This window comes from Bubalus bubalis, chromosome 13 (genome assembly GCF_019923935.1).
Source record: "Bubalus bubalis isolate 160015118507 breed Murrah chromosome 13, NDDB_SH_1, whole genome shotgun sequence".
Taxonomy (NCBI): domain Eukaryota; kingdom Metazoa; phylum Chordata; class Mammalia; order Artiodactyla; family Bovidae; genus Bubalus; species Bubalus bubalis.
Window position 1 is genome coordinate 11,420,093 of NC_059169.1, and position 17,658 is coordinate 11,437,750.

General features: G+C 42.7%; 1 protein-coding gene across 17 annotated transcripts in view; it reads left to right on the forward strand.

The window, feature by feature from the left end:
• The window catches only part of DOCK9 (dedicator of cytokinesis 9), a 284,352-nt gene that overhangs the window by 257,859 nt on the left and 8,835 nt on the right, over positions 1-17,658 (forward strand). For 7 of the 17 annotated variants that reach the window (XM_044927109.2, XM_044927118.2, XM_044927111.2 and 4 more), the window contains 6 exons: positions 8,471-8,593; positions 9,252-9,365; positions 9,580-9,585; positions 10,046-10,081; positions 10,937-11,083; positions 13,696-13,906. In XM_044927109.2, the coding sequence (XP_044783044.2) occupies positions 8,471-8,593; positions 9,252-9,365; positions 9,580-9,585; positions 10,046-10,081; positions 10,937-11,083; positions 13,696-13,906 (637 nt within the window). The remainder of the gene's footprint in view (positions 1-8,470; positions 8,594-9,251; positions 9,366-9,579; positions 9,586-10,045; positions 10,082-10,936; positions 11,084-13,695; positions 13,907-17,658) is intronic. The other 10 variants (XM_044927115.2, XM_044927122.2, XM_044927110.2 and 7 more) reach the window with 2 other exon arrangements.

Here is a 17,658-nt window from a genome sequence, read left to right on the forward strand (position 1 = left end):
TATGCTAAATTAGCTGTCTTTAAACAGAAACACACAAAACAAGCTTATGTACTAATCAATTGTCAAAATTTTATAACCCGAGCCTAACCTGTATTTCCCTGAGGAGTGGGGGTTCAGTGTTCACACATTCAGTGTTGGTGGTGACCTTATAGAACATGACCACAGTGAATAATGAGGATCGACTGTTTGGCACACTCCAGTTTTGTTCCCCAGACCAATAATGGTCACTGTTCACAGAGTAAGCATGTGAGGTCAACCAGGCAGGTTACTGCTTTGTATTAGCCAAACGGTCTCTATTCAGAAACAACAAGCATAAAACGTTTACACCTACAGAACATCCCAAGAGAGAGTTATCAACACAACATCTTCTGTGGTTCCTCTGTTTCCATCTCATCCAAGCTCAGTGACTTTGTAACCCTGTAAGGGCTAAGCATCTACTTTTCCATGACTGAGACTGCTCTTAGAACCATAAAAGCTATATAGCATATCTTCATTTTCACAAGGATTCTCCAAGCCAGTAGCAGTAGGGAACGTGGCCCACGTAACTTACCTGCTCTCCCTCGGCTCATACCAGGACATACCGCCCTGTTGCACGTTGCAAGGATTTCCTAAGCTTCCTTGTGCTGGAGACACAGGTGGACGTGATGCAGCCGCTGCCCTCAGCACACGGCACGACTTCTGATGCTTTGTTGCCTTTGAGGAGAATCTAAACCTAAACCACAATCTGAACTGAAAGTCATCTCAGCTCTATGTGGCCTGGAAACGTCTAGCACTTACGTGTGTCGATTTGTTCCATAACTAGCTATATGCCATGTGCTGACCCGGGGCATATAAGAGGGGCACCTGCCTCAGGAAGTTTCACCTGGTGTGATAGTCCTCAAGCTTTAGCTTGCTTAAAACTTACTTAGATTCCTGTTACAAATCCAAATCCCCATCCCCACCCATCCCCAGATCCAGTTGGGTAAGTGTAGTGCCTGGGAATCTGTATTTTTAACAAGCATCCCAGGTGATTATTCTGATACAAGGGATTTTTAGCTATATCTTGAGAAAATGATAATACAGTGGAAATATGAATGATGCCATGATGTAGGCCATTGCCCAAGTCAGGTCACATGCTGACAGTTATTCCCAAATGGTAGATAATCGAGACAGCTAGCGAAGGGCTGATGCTGAAGCTCCAGTACTTTGGCCACCTGATGTGAAGAGCCGACTCACCAGAAAAGACCCTGATGCTGGGAAAGACTGAAGGCAGGAGGAGAAGGCACAAAGGATAAGATGGTTGGAATGGCATCACCAACTCAATGTACATGAGATTGAACAAACTCTGGGAGATAGTGAAGGACAGGGAAGCCTGGCATGCTACTGTCCATGAGGTCGCAAGGAGTCGGACACAACTGAGCGACTGAGCAACAACAAGCTTCATAGGAAAGGTTAAATTAAATCAGTCAACTGTAAGATGCAGCAAATATTATTTAACTGAAAAAAAAATTTTAAATCCCCTGCACATACATAGGCTCATAAGGCATTTTCAAGCATACATGCACACACACCCACACATGTGCACCCATGCTCAGCGTTAGCCATTTCCAGAGACAGGTCCTCGCTGCCCTCAGTTGCCCACACCTAAAAACAACTGACTAGCTCCAGGTTAAACAGCTTCCTGAATGGCTCATGAGCTTAGTGTACAGAGACCTTTTTAAGACTAGTCTAATATCATAAAATGTGTACTTTCCAGATGCATAAAATTCATCAAGGTTTTTATCCTTCCCCCTGACCATTAATTACTTACAGTTCTTTGAGCGTATTGACAATTTAGGGAAAAAAAAAAACTTGGCATTTAGATTTTAAACAAGGAGGGAAACTGTTAGACTTTCTGTATGACTGCTTTTCAAGGTCACTGCTATCTGACTACTATCAGTATTAGTTCTGATTTTCAAGGGATTCCTGAGAATTCAAAGTAAATTAACACGTGGAATTTCTGTTGAGAAAATTGTTCATATATGCCCCAATGTTTAGTTACTATGAAGGTTTAGTTGTTATTACTCTTTGTAATTTTGTGTTGACTATGGTCTCTCAAACTTAGTTATCTGTGATTGCTGGTTATTTCAAAGAACCTAATGTACCAACTATAAACATCTAGTTGTAGAGTTGATATTCATTTCGGTTCAGTCGCTCAGTCGTGTCCGACTCTTTGCGACCCCATGAATCGCAGCACGCCAAGCCTCCCTGTCCATCACCAACTCCCGGAGTCCACCCAAACCCATGTCCATTGAGTCGGTGATGCCATCCAACCATCTCATCCTCTGTCGTCCCCTTCTCCTCCTGCCCTCAATCTTTCCCAGCATCAGGGTCTTTTCCAATGAGTCAGCTCTTCGCATCAGGTGGCCAAAGTATTGGAGTTTCAGCTTCAACATCAGTCCTTCCAATGAGCACCCAGGACTGATCTCCTTTAGGATGGACTGGTTGGATCTCCTTGTAGTCCAAGGGATTCTCAAGAGTCTTCTCCAATACCACAGTTCAAAAGCATCAATTCTTCAGCGCTCAGTTTTCTTGATAGTCCAACTCTCACATCCATACATGACCACTGGAAAAATCACAGCCTTGACTAGACGGACCTTTGTTGACAAAGTAATGTCTCTGCTTTTTAATACGCTGTCTAGGTTGGTCATGACTTTTCCCTCCAAGGAGTAAGCATCTTTTAATTTCATGGCTGCAATCACCATCTGCAGTGATTTTGGAGCCCAGAAAAATAAAGCCTACCAAATTAAACTTTGATGCTCAGTAATCCATACTCTACCCTTATGAGAGAAGGACTAACCTTTTTAAAAATAAAAGCCATTTTTAGTTTGTTATTAGGTAAAATCTAAAACTACTCTGCTTTTTATGGTATACATTATCATTTTTATAATAAGTGATATTTAGACTGATAAAATATAAATCCTAAATGCCTCCTGATCAGAAGCAAAGATAAAATAATGTCCAGGAGCATATATAAGTCAATATGCACCATCAAATTGTGATACTTATTTCATAATTATTTACTAGGCTCTATTCACTTTATCAGACATTCCTGTTTTCCAGCCATTCTGGGGCATTGCTCTGGTTGAATGGCAGATTTTTCCATAATGAAATGAATTGCTCATCATACTGATACGCTGCTTGAATTCAGATGTCCTTGTTATTAAACTTCCCGTGTGTTTCTTGTTTGACAAATGAGTAAAAGTAGTATTCACAACTTAGTCTCACAATTAGGAGCACTTGGCCCAGGAGATTATTTATAAGCTCTATTTGATATACATTTATGCTGTATTTGATATATATTTATTAAGTGACTAAATCGCAAACCATTTAAAATATACCTGAAAGGCTGGGTATACCTAAGGTATACACAGATACCTTAGGAGGATAGACATAACATCATTTTAGAATCAAGGAACATCTTCCTCATAGAATACTTCCTGGTTGGGGCAGTTAATCTATGTTTGTATGCATTTTCATGTCTCATAAAAATTATCTCTATTCAACTATTAATTTATTTTTAACATGGAAAGGTGCTTCCCTGGTAGTTCGGGTGGTAAAGAATCCGCCTGCAATGTGGGAGACCTGGTTCAATCCCTGGGTTGGGAAGATCTCCTGGAGAAGGGAAAGGCTACCCACTCCAGTATTCTTGCCTGGAGAATCCCATGGACAGAGGAGCCTGAGGGGTTATGGTTCATGGAGTTGCAAAGAGTTAGACACTAAAACCCTGAGTGTGGCTATTTAATCAGGGTTTTTAATCGTTCTGCCTCTTCAGCCTCATCTCTTGGCACTGTCTGATTCAGATTTTATTCTCCAGCCCCTCAAACTACTTAAGAATTTCTCACACATCACGCTGCCATCACGCCCACGTCTCCACCTATGCTGGTCCCTCTCCTGAAATGTCTCCCCTCGCTTCCTTGCTATTCCCACCTTTCACCTTTACCCCGCTAACTCCTGATCATTGTTAATACTCTGTCAGTTGTCCCTTTCAGCAACCTTCCATGCCCCTCCCTTCCCCTGTCACTGGATGGTTGCTGCTCCTCTCTGCATCCCTGGTTCCCTGGGCTTAGCCTTATCAGCACACTCACCACCATCTTTTACAATCTCTTTATGGGTCTGCGGAGAGACTCTGAGCTCCATGAGAGCAGGAAGCGCTCTCTTCGTTTGATTGTTGGCCACCCCAGGACTCACCCAGAGACACACAGACTACTGTAAAGTCAGCAAGTGCCTACTGCTCTCAGTTCAGAGTGCCACCCTTCTGACTTGCAGTTTGGCATATCTCTGAAATCACTGTGGGTTTTTTTCTCTGTCCTCAGTTATCTGAACATGTACGTCACATCTCTTCCATTTGGTGGTCATGAGTCTCTAGTCCATCAGTTCTAGCTGCTCTGAAGGATAACCCATGTGTGTGTTTGGGGGCCTCCTCCTCAAAGCCAGTTTCATGTATACCACATCACCTGCTAAACTATCCCAACCTGCCTTCCACATTTGGTAAAAATCTATAGAGCCATTTTTATACATTACAGAAACTAAATTTTATTTATATAGACTTGTCTTATAAACCCAGTGTCAAGCACAATGCCTTGCACATAATAGATTCTTGGTAAAATGTGTAGGTGAATGAATGAAGAATCAAGTTAATGATGCGGTAGTGACTGTGCCTGGTTATAACATCTATAACTCTTTGAGAAGAATTTTCAGTTTTCTACGAGATTACATTAAAGTTACTCTAGTCTCACTGTGCTGCTCTAACTGCTCTAGTGTAGAATTAAGAATCTTTAGGTCTCTCTGATCCCATCCACAGTAAGTCGGGTGTCATCACTATAGGTATTTACATCTACAGTGTGGACCGTATATAGTTTCAACAAAGCCCAGTAGTGAGAAAAGAAGGGGCCAAATGACTAGTCCGTAAGTTAAACCTGAGAATAGTTTTAAGATGGGTAATTTCCCATGCCTTTGTCTATTTCGTTATCAGAAGAATACCTTGGTTGTACAAAATTTCCTGATGGGAAATTGGGTCTTCTCAGAATTCATTCACCTCTGCCATAGTCCCACAGCATCAAGGAGAATGAAGATGCTCAGTAAATCCCCAGTGGTGATGTCTATGATGTAGGATATGTAAAAATTGCAAGGCTTTGATACAGGAACTCAACTCATTTCCTTACAGTGAAGGACAGCTGTTAGTAATATTGTAAAAATGCAGAATGATTCACTCATCCAAGAAATTCTTGCCTACCAAATATGTATTGTGGCACTGTGGGATATTACATTACTCAGTAGAAACAAGGTTCATTTCAAAAATGAATACAAAGTAGAAGTGATGATTGAAATAAGAGAAGTTTGTTTTACTGGTCTGTTATTTACTTACAACATTTGGTTTTCAGAGCGTTTTGATGAGCAAGATTTTATTTCATCCTTACAACTCCCAAATTAGATTAGACCTTTATTACATTTCCCAGTTTTATAAATATGGTAAAGTAAGTATATGGATACTGATATTATATAGATTATATTTTTACGCTTTTCTTTTATGTAGCTTTTTATAATCAGAGAAGCATGAGAAGAATCATAAAAGTTTGCCATGTTTAACCTGGATAGATTCTCCACTGGAAAAGATCTGAGACAAAACTAAGAGAAAACTGAGAGAGGCTTTGCACCTTCATAATACAGATACAGATGAACAGATATGGTGTTAGGACCTTTACTGATGTTTTTCTTTGTCTGTAGCTGTTAGGATAATTACTACACATATCTGATTTTAGTGTTTGCACTTAATGAGACCCACAATAAAAGTATGAGACAACTGGTATACCTCTTTATAAGCTTTGGTACAAAGTTCAGTCACACAGATGAGCTTTATGATTTGTATGTTGTAAATATGACATAGGAGTTAAATGTCTTGTTTTAAAGATGGTTTATTTAAGTCAGATCATATTTTCTGGTGAATTGATTCGAAACTGCTTTTTAAATGTTTATTTTCTTTGGACCTATAAATCATAGCCATTAGGACTATAATGAAACATGAGGTTGGTAATGAAACACACAGGTCCTGCCATTCGTGTACAGAATAATAGGGAATACACACGTTACAAGGCAACTATAAAAGCCTTGAAAATAGATTAACAAATTTAATCCAGCAATATATAAATAAGAGGAATACATTGTGACTAAGTAGGGTTTACCCTGACAATGCACCGTTGGTTCAGCCCTGGAAAGCCAATCAATATAAATCACCATATTAACAGAACATATAAGGAAAATCATATGACCATCACAATAGATGCAGAGAAAGCATTTGAAAAAATTCAATATCTACTCATGAGTTTGCAGGGGGTAGGGGAAACCTAGGAATAGAAAGGAACTTCTTCAAGAAAAAGATTATCTACAAAAAACCTACAGCTAACATCATACTTTATGGTGAAGGACTGAATACTTTCCACCTAAAACTGTGAACAAGATAAGAATATATGCTTTTACCACTCCTGTTCAACACTGTGCTGCAGATTCTAGTCAGTGCAGTAAGAAAAGAAATAAAATCGCCTATGTTGACAGAAGATGTAATTGTCTTTTGTGACAAGTAATCCAAAAGAATTTACAAGAGAAGTTACTAAAACTGAGTTTAGCAAGATCATAGGATAGAAGATCAGTATACAAAACTCAACCAACCTTCTTCACACTTAGATACTTATACCATAGTTGCACCATGCTGTCAACAATCACTTTGTATAATTCCTACAAACATATGCCGGGTGACTTTAAATCTTACTCAACAAAGGCTTTTACTGCAAAAAAAAAAAAATCAAAATTTAAAAACAGTACTGTTTATAATAACATTAAAAACCTGGAAAAATTAGGTATAAATATGTAGAGATTTGTATGCTGGTGCTGCTAAGTCGCTTCAGTTGTGTCCGACTCTGTGTGACCCCATAGACGGCAGCCCACCAGGCTCCCCCATCCCTGGGATTCTCCAGGCAAGAACACTGGAGCGGGTTGCCATTTCCTTCTCCAATGCATGAAAGTGAAAAGTGAAAGTGAAGTCGCTCAGTCGTGTCCGACTCCTAGCGACCCCATGGACTGCAGCCTACCAGGCTCCTCCGTCCATGGGATTTTCCAGGCAAGAGTACTGGAGTGGGTTGCTGTTGCCTTCTCTGATTTGTATGCTAAAAACTACCAAACACTGATGAAAGAAATCAATGAAGTCCTAAGTCAGCAGGGTGAGACTCAGTATTGTTGAGACATCAGTTCTTCCTAAATTGATTTATAGATTCAAAGCAATCCCAATCAAACTGCACCTGGAGTTTTGGTAGAAATTGACAAATGGGTTCTAAAATTTATATGAAAATCAAAGGAACTAGAGTAGCCAAAACAATTTTTAAAAAGTTGGAAGAGCCATGCTACCCGATTTCAAGGTAAAGCAGAGTGGGGATGGTTAGGAAATTTCACAGAGAGATTGACAGAAGTCAACCTGAATGTCTAACAAAGTGATAAAAGATAGTCACTTTGGAAGGAGGGAGGAGCCCTCCACGCTGCTACCATGGCAGACAGGCCCCTGGCTGGCCAGGGCAGGGATGCCACCAGCCCCAGCCAGTCTACCTGCCGCCTCCCTATGTCCATTCTGCTGACAGTGTCTGTCCCAACATTCCAAATGGGTCCTGAAATTCACCCTGATTGGCCAATTTAGGTCACATGATAAAGCAATGACTGGCCAGGAAATAGATTCACGCTGGTTAGTTTAAACCTGAGCCACATGTCCAGCCCTTGAGTCGCAGACGGTGTTAGCTTCTTCTAAAGTTCAAGGACTTTAACGGAGGCAGGGTGACTGCCCAAATTCAGTAGGTAAGAATTTTGAAAGGAAAAGGATGTTGGCGAGGCAGGCACAGTGCCTCCCAGACTCCATCACTAAATTCCTCTAATATATTTAAGTTGAAGTCATGCTGAGTGACTCTCCATGTCTCAGCATTGTCATTCTTCCTCAGAAAGGGAAAAAAAAAAATCTAAATCATATTTAGAAAATGAGAACTAAGAACAAAAACTGAGAGCCTGTGTGAAGCTATCAATTTCCATTTTTTTCCCCATGCAGTTAACTACTACCACAGTCATACAATGAGACCTTAATTTCTGTCAGTAAACATGACTGCAAAGTAGCTCATGGCAAAATGAATGTAGACGTTAGTATCTAAAAATATTACATATTTTGAGGGGCTTCCCTGGTGGTCCAGTGGTTAAGACTCTGCGCTTCCACTGCAGGGGGCAAGGGTTCAATCCCTGGTCTGGGAAGTAAGATCCCACATGCTCACGTGCAGCCAAAAAAGTCGAATAAAGTAAAATAATTTTTAAAAATATATTACATATTTTGAAATCATCTTCACCATTTATGCGTTCTGCAAGGAGCGCAGTGTCAGTTTCCCTGTAACACTCTCTCCTGTAACACTCTCTCCTTCTCTTTGATCAGGACGTGCTCACGGAGCTCCTGGAACAGTGTGCAGATGGGCTCTGGAAGGCTGAGCGCTACGAGCTGATCGCCGACATCTATAAGCTCATCATCCCCATCTACGAGAAGCGGAGGGACTTTGAGGTATCCGAGTGGTCTGTTTGTTAACTTTTTCAGAGGACGGGGGAGTGACACACATCCCCAGACATTCTTACACGCAGAGAACACAAGCAGGCCGCTTGAGCACGTGGTCTCTGCCCCTGCACGTGACCCTGGAGGCCACCACCCTCGGAGCCACGAGATATCACACCTCTACCCAGACCTCCAATCTCGAAGGACAGGGGTTGGGGATTCTGGCACTCCACTTGCATAAAGTTGCCAGGATCCTGACTTTTAAAATCCCCAGGTGCCTCTTCTCTTAGAACTCTCCCTTGCTCCACTGATGGGGGAAAAGAGTGACCCTTTCTGCCTTTCTGGGCTGGGGATGCCGTCCGGTTTCTCTTTAGCACATGCTAAGGAATGGAGTAGGAAAAGCAAAAACTACAAGCAGCATCAGAGGACTGAACTGACTCACTGCACTGGGAATCCGATGGGTTCTCAGTATGCCAGATGGCCCTTCGAGTTGGAAACCTAACACTTGGAAATGATCACTACCAGTTGTCCAGTCAAAATGCATTCTTGATTTTTTTTTTTTAACTCAAGTCCAAGGAGTTTTCACCTGCATGATCTCATTTCATTGTTAGTTTCACATGAGTTCTACTAGCTGCAAACGGGAAGAAACGAGCTGTGTTCTTCCTTGCAGAGGCTGGCCCATCTGTACGACACGCTGCACCGAGCCTACAGCAAGGTGACCGAGGTCATGCACTCCGGCCGCCGGCTCCTGGGCACCTACTTCCGAGTGGCCTTCTTCGGGCAGGTGAGCCTCCTCCCAGTCCTCTAGCGCATCCCCAGTCCTTTTTTGTTCTTGTTTAGACCCTATAAAGTGGTATTTTGTAAATTTCCCATTTTCTAGAAATTCTAATTTGATGAATTTGTCATGTTTACTATGGTTCTTATCTTCCTCAGTAGTAAACTTTCTGCTTTTTTTTTTTTTTTCTTTCTTCCTGTCTTTTCTTTATTACTTTCTTAAGGCAGCGGTAAGTTCTCCTCCCATAAGACATTCTTAGCGGCATCTTTGGTACCTCAGTGTGGTTTGCAAGTTTCCTTTTCAAGTCTGTATGTGTATCTGTCCAGTCATTACACACTCAAAAAAAAAACCAGATTAACATTTTATTCCATTTACAGAAATAAATCACCTGTTCCCTTACACATCTATACTGCATGTTTTAAACCAAAATTAAGACTTTCTGGTTTCCTTTGTCCCTGTGCGTCTCTTTATCTTTTATAATATCTTTGCAAATAGATTTACCATTGTAATATTTCAGAAACCCTTTATAAAGAGGTTCATTTATATTTAACTGAAAGTTTAACCTCCAAGTCTCTAACATGATTAAATAGTATAAATTATAATACATGTATTTAGGGTGTGTGGTTTTCAATGAGCTTTATATAACCTTCGATTTATCCTGTTATTTATTGTCTTTTATAACTTTATAGCAATACCAGTTTACAGACAGTGAAACAGATGTGGAGGTAATTACAGTAAATGCTTAAAAAGCAAGTAATACAGTGAATCACTGCATCTAAACTTCTGAGTTTGATGTGGGTGTTTTTTGTCTCATGTTAGCCTGCGTTTTTTTCTTTTATATACCGTGTTTTTTGCACCATTTTCTCTCTTTTATTTTAGAGGAGAAATGTTTTTTTAAAAATTTATTTCAAATATTAACTCAAATTCGGGCTTTTTAGTTTTCAACCTTTTTCACTTCCCAAGCAATTTTCTAAGCCTTGTCGTATTCAGACCCAACTGGTGCTAAAACAGGTGATGACTGGCGATTATAAAAATATTTTCTGATATTATGCGACGTCCTTTCCTATTTTTCTCATCAGTGAGGCAAAATGGAATTTACACCAACTTTACATAACTTTTGCCAAACCTACTCTCCAGGCCAGAATGCTTCTGTTTATACTGTAAAATCCCGTGTAGATGGGAGAGGTCAGGAGAAGGGGTGTGTGTGCGTGTCTGAGGTCAGCCCATCGGCTGCTGAGACATGTCTTAGTGAGTTCTTCTGTTCCTTGGGAATGTGAAACAGGCTTGAGTGCCATCATTCGACTTCACCGAGAGAACACAGTCTTGAATCCCCAATTTCTCATTCACTCAACACTTAATGACCACATTCTTGGATGAGTTTGCAGTTTCGTGTTTTGCCTTTATCTTCGCACCCAGACCTCACATTATTATTATTTTCCTTCCTATTTGGAAAGCCTGATTTTGTTTTTAGAATCACTCCCTTTTTTGTTGTTGTTAACCCTTGTAACAAAAGACTCCTTCCCTGTGGTCAGCCTTGGGCTTGTATCTGGGGGCAGCTCTAATTGTGCATTATGTCACAGGGGTTCTTTGAAGATGAAGATGGAAAGGAGTATATTTACAAGGAGCCCAAACTCACACCTCTGTCAGAAATTTCTCAGAGACTTCTCAAACTTTACTCAGATAAATTTGGTGCTGAAAACGTAAAGATGATACAAGATTCTGGCAAGGTATGGACCATGCTTGTAAATGTATCACAGCAATGTAATATTGTTTTTTCATGTATGATTGATCATATATATTCATAAATGTGTGCCAAAAAAAGAAGATGCAGGGAAAAGTTAAGAATGGTTGACTTTGAGTGACAAGTGTATTTTTTTTTCCCCTAATACTTTTCTGTGCTTCCCTGATATCCTTCATGAAGTAGTCCTTTATTTCATAACTTTAAACAGATATTCTTTTACAAAATAATTAATATCTGAAAGGACATACCATGTTTAGTCCAGCTATTTAGAAACTCCATCGGAGTAGGGTCCTACGTTCTGTCTGTCGCTGCTCGTTTTCCTTGCACTTAGCACAATATCTGGTTGATTGACTGATGGACGGACAGAGGGATGAGCAGACAGACAGACCAAGGAAGGAATTAACTAGCCAGCACATCTGTAGGAATGAGATTTATTTTCTCCTTAGAGAGGCTGTCCTCTGCTGAGTTGCCCTCACACGAGGACCATTTCTGAACCTCCGCACTTTCCTTGTGTATTTACGTGTTGCACCGACTTCAGGACATCTCCCAAGAGATGAGATCCTCTTGCCTCCTGAAACTCAGGTCTAGAGGAGCCCCTGTTCTTTGCATTTACAAACGCCCCTCCTGTTCAGTTTCCAACAGCAATAAGCTCGACCTCTTTCTCCGTTCATCCTTTTGGAGGAGCCTCAGTTCATGATTTTGTCCTGAGCCCTGCGTAGGCATCCCCAGTGTCTGGAATTCATGTCCTTGGGGCCCTTCCCTTTCTCCAGAGAAGAATCTTGCAGTCTCCTGCCCAGGTGGTAGGAAGGGGACAAGGGAGGAGGTAATTCTGGATGCTGGAGGCAGGAGATGAGCAAGGGTGACGGTCCCATGTTCAACCTGCAGCCTTCCACCTGCCCTTCCACCTGCGTCCTACTCTGTACCTTGCCCCCGCTTTCTGCTGAGACTGGCGAACCCACTTAGACTCTTTCCAGACCAGTTTGTCCAAGGAACGATCTGTTCTTTTCTTGGGGGTGGGGACTTGGGAAGGGAGCCTGGGGTTCTGCCACTACCCGGCACAGACTCTGGGCCACTCACCAACCCGTACCTCCCCTGGTCACCCTAATCCTAGTCTTCTCCAGATGCCCGTATGTTCAGGCTGCTGTAACAGATACCACAGATCAGTTAGCATACAAGCAACAGAAATTTATTCCTCACAATTCAGGAGAGAGACTGGGAAGTCCAAGGTCAAGGCACCAGCAGACTCAGTCTTCCGAGTGAGATTCTTTTAACTGGTGCATAGACTTATCGCTGTGTCCTCATGTGGAAGAAGGGCTGAGGGAGCTCTGTGAGGGCCTTGTATAAGGGTACTAATCCCATTCATGAAGGCCCCACCCTCCTGACCTAATCATCTCCTACCTCCCAATACCATTACATTAGAGGTTAAGATTTCTACATGAGAATTTTGGGGGAACACAGATGTCCAGTCCATCACAGCAGGCTTCTGAGGGGTGCTCTGGCTTCCTCCTTGTTGCCCCTTTCATGGGAATGTGGATTAGAACTTTAACCCCCATGCACCTGCCTTCCAGATATTCATTAAACTCACCCACTGCTGTTCTTCCGTCCTCTCTTTTTGTCCTTGCCAGTTAATTCTATACTTTGTGACAGAGCTGTACAAAGGAAGAGGAAGGAACATGCATTGTTGGTCCATTTTTAGCCAGAAACCTCAACACAACCTTATTAAGACCTACTTCCTTTCTAGACCAAATCACTCAAGTCCAACTTGCCTTTTTCTCTAAAGCCAAAACCTTTGTCTGGATCAGGCTGTGTCTTTGACCTAACAACTTCTCTCAAGATGCTCATGCATTCATCTATTACTTGTATTAAATTAATTCATACCCATGTGTTTATGTCTAATCTATCTACAGGTTAATTATGACTTGAGGGCTTGGCTTTAAACACTATTACTAAAATAAACATTTTTCTCTCTAAGCCAAATATGTAAAAATATAGCTTAGGAAAGAATCAGAGGAATCCAGATAGGGAGTCATTCCACATGAAAACTAGCATGATGTCTTTAAAGAGGTCAATGTCATGAAGAAGAATAGTCTGGATTAAACAAGACTAAGGACCCATGACTAAATGTAAAATGCAATGTTTGATTAGATTCTGGTTCAAACACAAATAGCCAAAAATACCATTCTGGGACACTTGAGAATTTTTCATCTAAACTTGGTATACTGGGTACTATTAGGAGATTAGTGTTAATTTTGTAACATTAACAAAATGATGATGTATTGTGGTTATGGAGGAGACTGTCCTCATGTTTAGGAGATGCTGGCTCAAGTGTCATGATGTGAACCACTTACCTTGAAATTCTTCAGCTAAAAAAAAAAATCTACCTGTACGTGTGTGTAAAGAGACATATATAAACAAACAGCAAAGTATTAGCAATTGTTCTAAGTGGTGGGTATGTGGCATTTGTTGTACTGTTTTTTTCAAACGTTCTGAGTCTCCAAACTTTTACTCATACAAAGTGGGAAAACACAGCTTCAGCGTGCATTGGAGGAGCCCTTCACACACCAGAAGCTGTATTCCATTCCCTTTATTCATTTAAAGGTCAACCCCAAGGATCTGGATTCCAAGTATGCGTACATCCAGGTGACTCACGTGATCCCGTTCTTTGATGAGAAAGAACTGCAAGAAAGGAAAACGGAGTTCGAAAGATCCCACAACATTCGCCGCTTCATGTTTGAGATGCCCTTCACCCAGAGCGGGAAGCGGCAAGGGGGCGTTGAGGAGCAGTGCAAACGGCGCACCATCCTGACAGGTACGGCTTCCCCCTCCCCCGACCCCTTCCGGTAAGAGCCACACCCAGCTCTTAGCACAGAGGGCGAGAGAAAGAGCCTCCAGAAGGGATCCAGAAGCTTCTAGAACCGGAAGGGCCTTGGGAACTTAGTTAATTTTCCTTACATACCTGCTTCAGTTTAACACGTATCTCATGCTCGGTTTTGAAAACTCAAAGGACATTTTTCTGTTTTACCTGTTGGGTATCTTCCATCAGACCAGAATTCACGTCCAATGTCACGTCACTTACCCTTTTTAGAATCTGGTGAAACCAGTGGGCCCATTTTCTTCCCAGAACGCTCTGGCATGCTGTTTCGGGCAGTTGGCAGACTCTCCAGCTACGTGTCCCACTCCCGGGTCAAGAACCGCTGTGCACAGTGCCGAGGCTACCTACATCGTGGGAGCAGCCCCCTGAAGCATCTGTGCCTCGCAGGTCCCGGCCTGAGCCTGCTCAGACTCTAGGGGGCGGGAACAAGTGGGATAGAGGCCCGCCTCCTCCCTGAGTGGCTGGCCAGCCACAGCTCTTGCTTTTAGAATAAGACAGCACAGTCTCAGCTGCTAGTACCAGGAAGCCCACCGCATTCACAGGCTGCCCACTCAGCGGTGGCAAGAGTTTCAGTGGCTCCTCTGGCACCGCTTAGTAGCCACTGATCACCCACCCCCCAGAACTATGCTGTGTGACACATATAGAGCCGTCTTGGGAGTAACCTAAGAGTCACCATCGCTCTTAGGTTAGGGTCAGCAAATGACAGGCAACCTTTAACCTTGAACAGGCAATAAAAGGCTTTCTTAAAAAAAAAAAAAAAAATCAGGAGGCTATTGAGAATGCCACGTGTTGTCTGTATCTGCTATTGAGGCACATTTTTCAGAGTGGCCATAGTTAAGTCGAACCAGGAAGGCACCCAGTCCTTGTCCAGCGGTTGATGTTGTCAAGTGTTCCGCCTGGTCAGGAGCAGGGAGCACTATAATCATCAATGAAAAGAGTTCTGTGAGGATGGCGCAGTTTCGGGTGAGGTTCCACCCTTGCCAGGGGATGATATACTTTAAATGGGTGAATTGCGTGGTGTGTGATTTAGCGGTTACGAAAGAAAGAGTGTGGTTCATGATGAAATAGTTCAGGACAGCATATTGCATAGGATTTTTTATTCTTCCTATGAGGGAACTGAGATAAAAATTAAAATTCAGCAAAGAACCCCCGAAACCCTACATTCTTTTTCTTATTCTCGAAGGTATTTTATTTTTTAATTAAAGGATAATTGCTTTACAGAATTGTGTTGGTTTCTGCCAAACATCAACATGAATCAGCCATAGGTATACATATCGCTCCCTCTTGAACCTCCCTCCCACCTCCTTCCTATCCCACCTTCTAGGTCGTTACAGAGCCCCAGTTTGAGTTCGCTGAGTCGTACAGCAAATTCCCATTGACTTATCTATTTTACAAATAGTAAGATAAGTTTCCATGTTACTCTCTCCATACATCCCACCCTCTCCTTCCTCCCCCACCCTACATTCTTTAAAAAGGAGCTTCTGCTCCTGTTTTTAGAAAAATAAGACGACCTGTAAAACACAAACAATATTGTCCTCAAAAACATCAGCCCCTCCCCATAGATTGAAAGTGAAAGTGTCAGGCACTCAGTCATATCCGGCTCTTGTGGCCCCATGGACTGTAGCCCGCCAGGCTCCTCTGTCCATGGAATTCTCCAGGCAAGAATACTGGGGCGGGTGGCTGTTCCCTTCTCCAGGGGATCTTCGTGACCCAGGGATTGAACCCAGATCTTCTGCATTGCAGGCAGATTCTTTACCATCTGAGTAATGAATTGTTTTTCTGATGGACACAGTGGCAAATCCTTATTAAACAAAATAACTGCATTTTTTAGATGGAGTCATTTTACAAGAATTACCAGCTTATCATGTTTATCTCTCCAGCAGTGATAACCTCAGATCAGGGCTTATCAAAGGTTGTTCCCTGTCTGCGGTGTCAGCAACACCTGGGAACTTGTGGCACGCTGGGGGCGGGGCCCAGCTGGTGTGGTTAACTTAGCCTTCCAGGTGTTTCTGACACTGCTCAGGTTGGAGAACTGCTGATTTAAATAAACCGAGCTCACTGATGAGTCAGGGTCAGGATTTGTATCATGATTATCCCACTCAGGGAGCATGCTGATTCATAAACAGTTACCATGGGGTGTTTTCACTAGCCAGTTTCCCCTTTTGTCACAGAAATATTTTAGATTAGATAACAGACCAGAGCAAAGCTCTGTACCCGCCTGAGCAGAGGGGACAAAGAGTACCGCTGCTACAGAGAAAGGAAATAATCGACTCAGGAAATAATCACCCTGAGGAGGTGTGGGCAGCACAGACCCCATCACATCCTCACTGTGTGACCTTGGGAAGGTCACTTAACCTCTCTGCACCTTAGTTTTTCATCTGTAAAAACAAAGTTATACTGTCCATCCTGTGTGAAAGGATTTGGTAAATTATGCCCAGGTGGGGAAGGAATGCACTTCATTTTGCTACAATCTCATCTACCATTGAGCTCCTTGCCTTTTGAGGTTGATGATGAGCAAAAGGAGATTATAATGCAACAAAAGAGCAAGAAAGGGTGCAGTTTCTGCCCTGAAAGATCTCAGAATTTCACAAGGCTTAACTACTGGTAGCACAAAGATTTAGAGAAGGGGTTATAAAGATGCTACTGAGAACCTATAAACTATACCAACCTTCAGTTAAAGACACACAGGCCAGGATATTCTGCATTTTCCCTTGTGTTATTAATCCCTTAGGTTCTTCTTCCTTTGCATTGCTCTAGAGCTGTCCTTTGGCCTTCAAATTGTGTAGAAGTCCCTGCCCTCCAAACCCAGACAGGTTCACTTTCCTGGATAGTTCCCTCAGTCAGCTACAATGGTGGGGTCATTTGAAAGACCTAATGATCACCCTCCCATCCCCCTCGGTGTCAATTCTGAGCCTGCCTCCCTACCTGACCCCATCTGTTCCTTCTTTCATGGAGCTCATCCCATGGAGTTTCTTCCTGGTCATTATTCCCCAGTCTCCCAAATCACGTCCAGACTCCTTTTCAGGTTGGAAATAATTCCCCCAGCCCTCACCCCCGATCAGCCTCACCAGACCGTACACTCACACCCCTCAGCCGTCTCTTCCTCATCATCCTGACCAAAGGGCTGCAGACCACTGATGCGGGCTGTTGATTGATGATGTGATGGCTCACTCAGTCCACCACCTAATTTTCCACTTTCCAGGCCTGTTTGCTCTTTCATGTAGCCATTTGGGAGGTAATACATTCTAACATTCAGCAAAACTTACGGAGCACGGGAGGGCAATGTCCAACCCGGCACATCAACAAAACAGAACTCTCTGTGCAGTTGAATTCTAGCAGGAGGAGACAGAGGATAAACAGTAAACATAACAAGTCAATGTGTCTGTGTTGGAAGGTAATACGTGTTCTGGACAAAAGCAAAGGGGGATTGGAAATGGGGGGGTCAGGGAAGGGGAAGGCTGCAGGTTACATGGTGGGTTAAATGGAAGCCCTCTGGGCTTCATGGAGAGTCCAGACTTGAAGGAGATGAGGGAATGGTCTGTGCAAGTGTCTGAAGGAAGATGGAGCTATGGGGGCAGAGGCCAGCGGTGGGGGTCCCTGTGCCCACCACGCTCAGGGGGTGACCAGTAGGCCAGCGTGGCTGGAGCCAAGTGACCCCAGTGAGAGGAGACATGAGGCCAGTAAGGAAG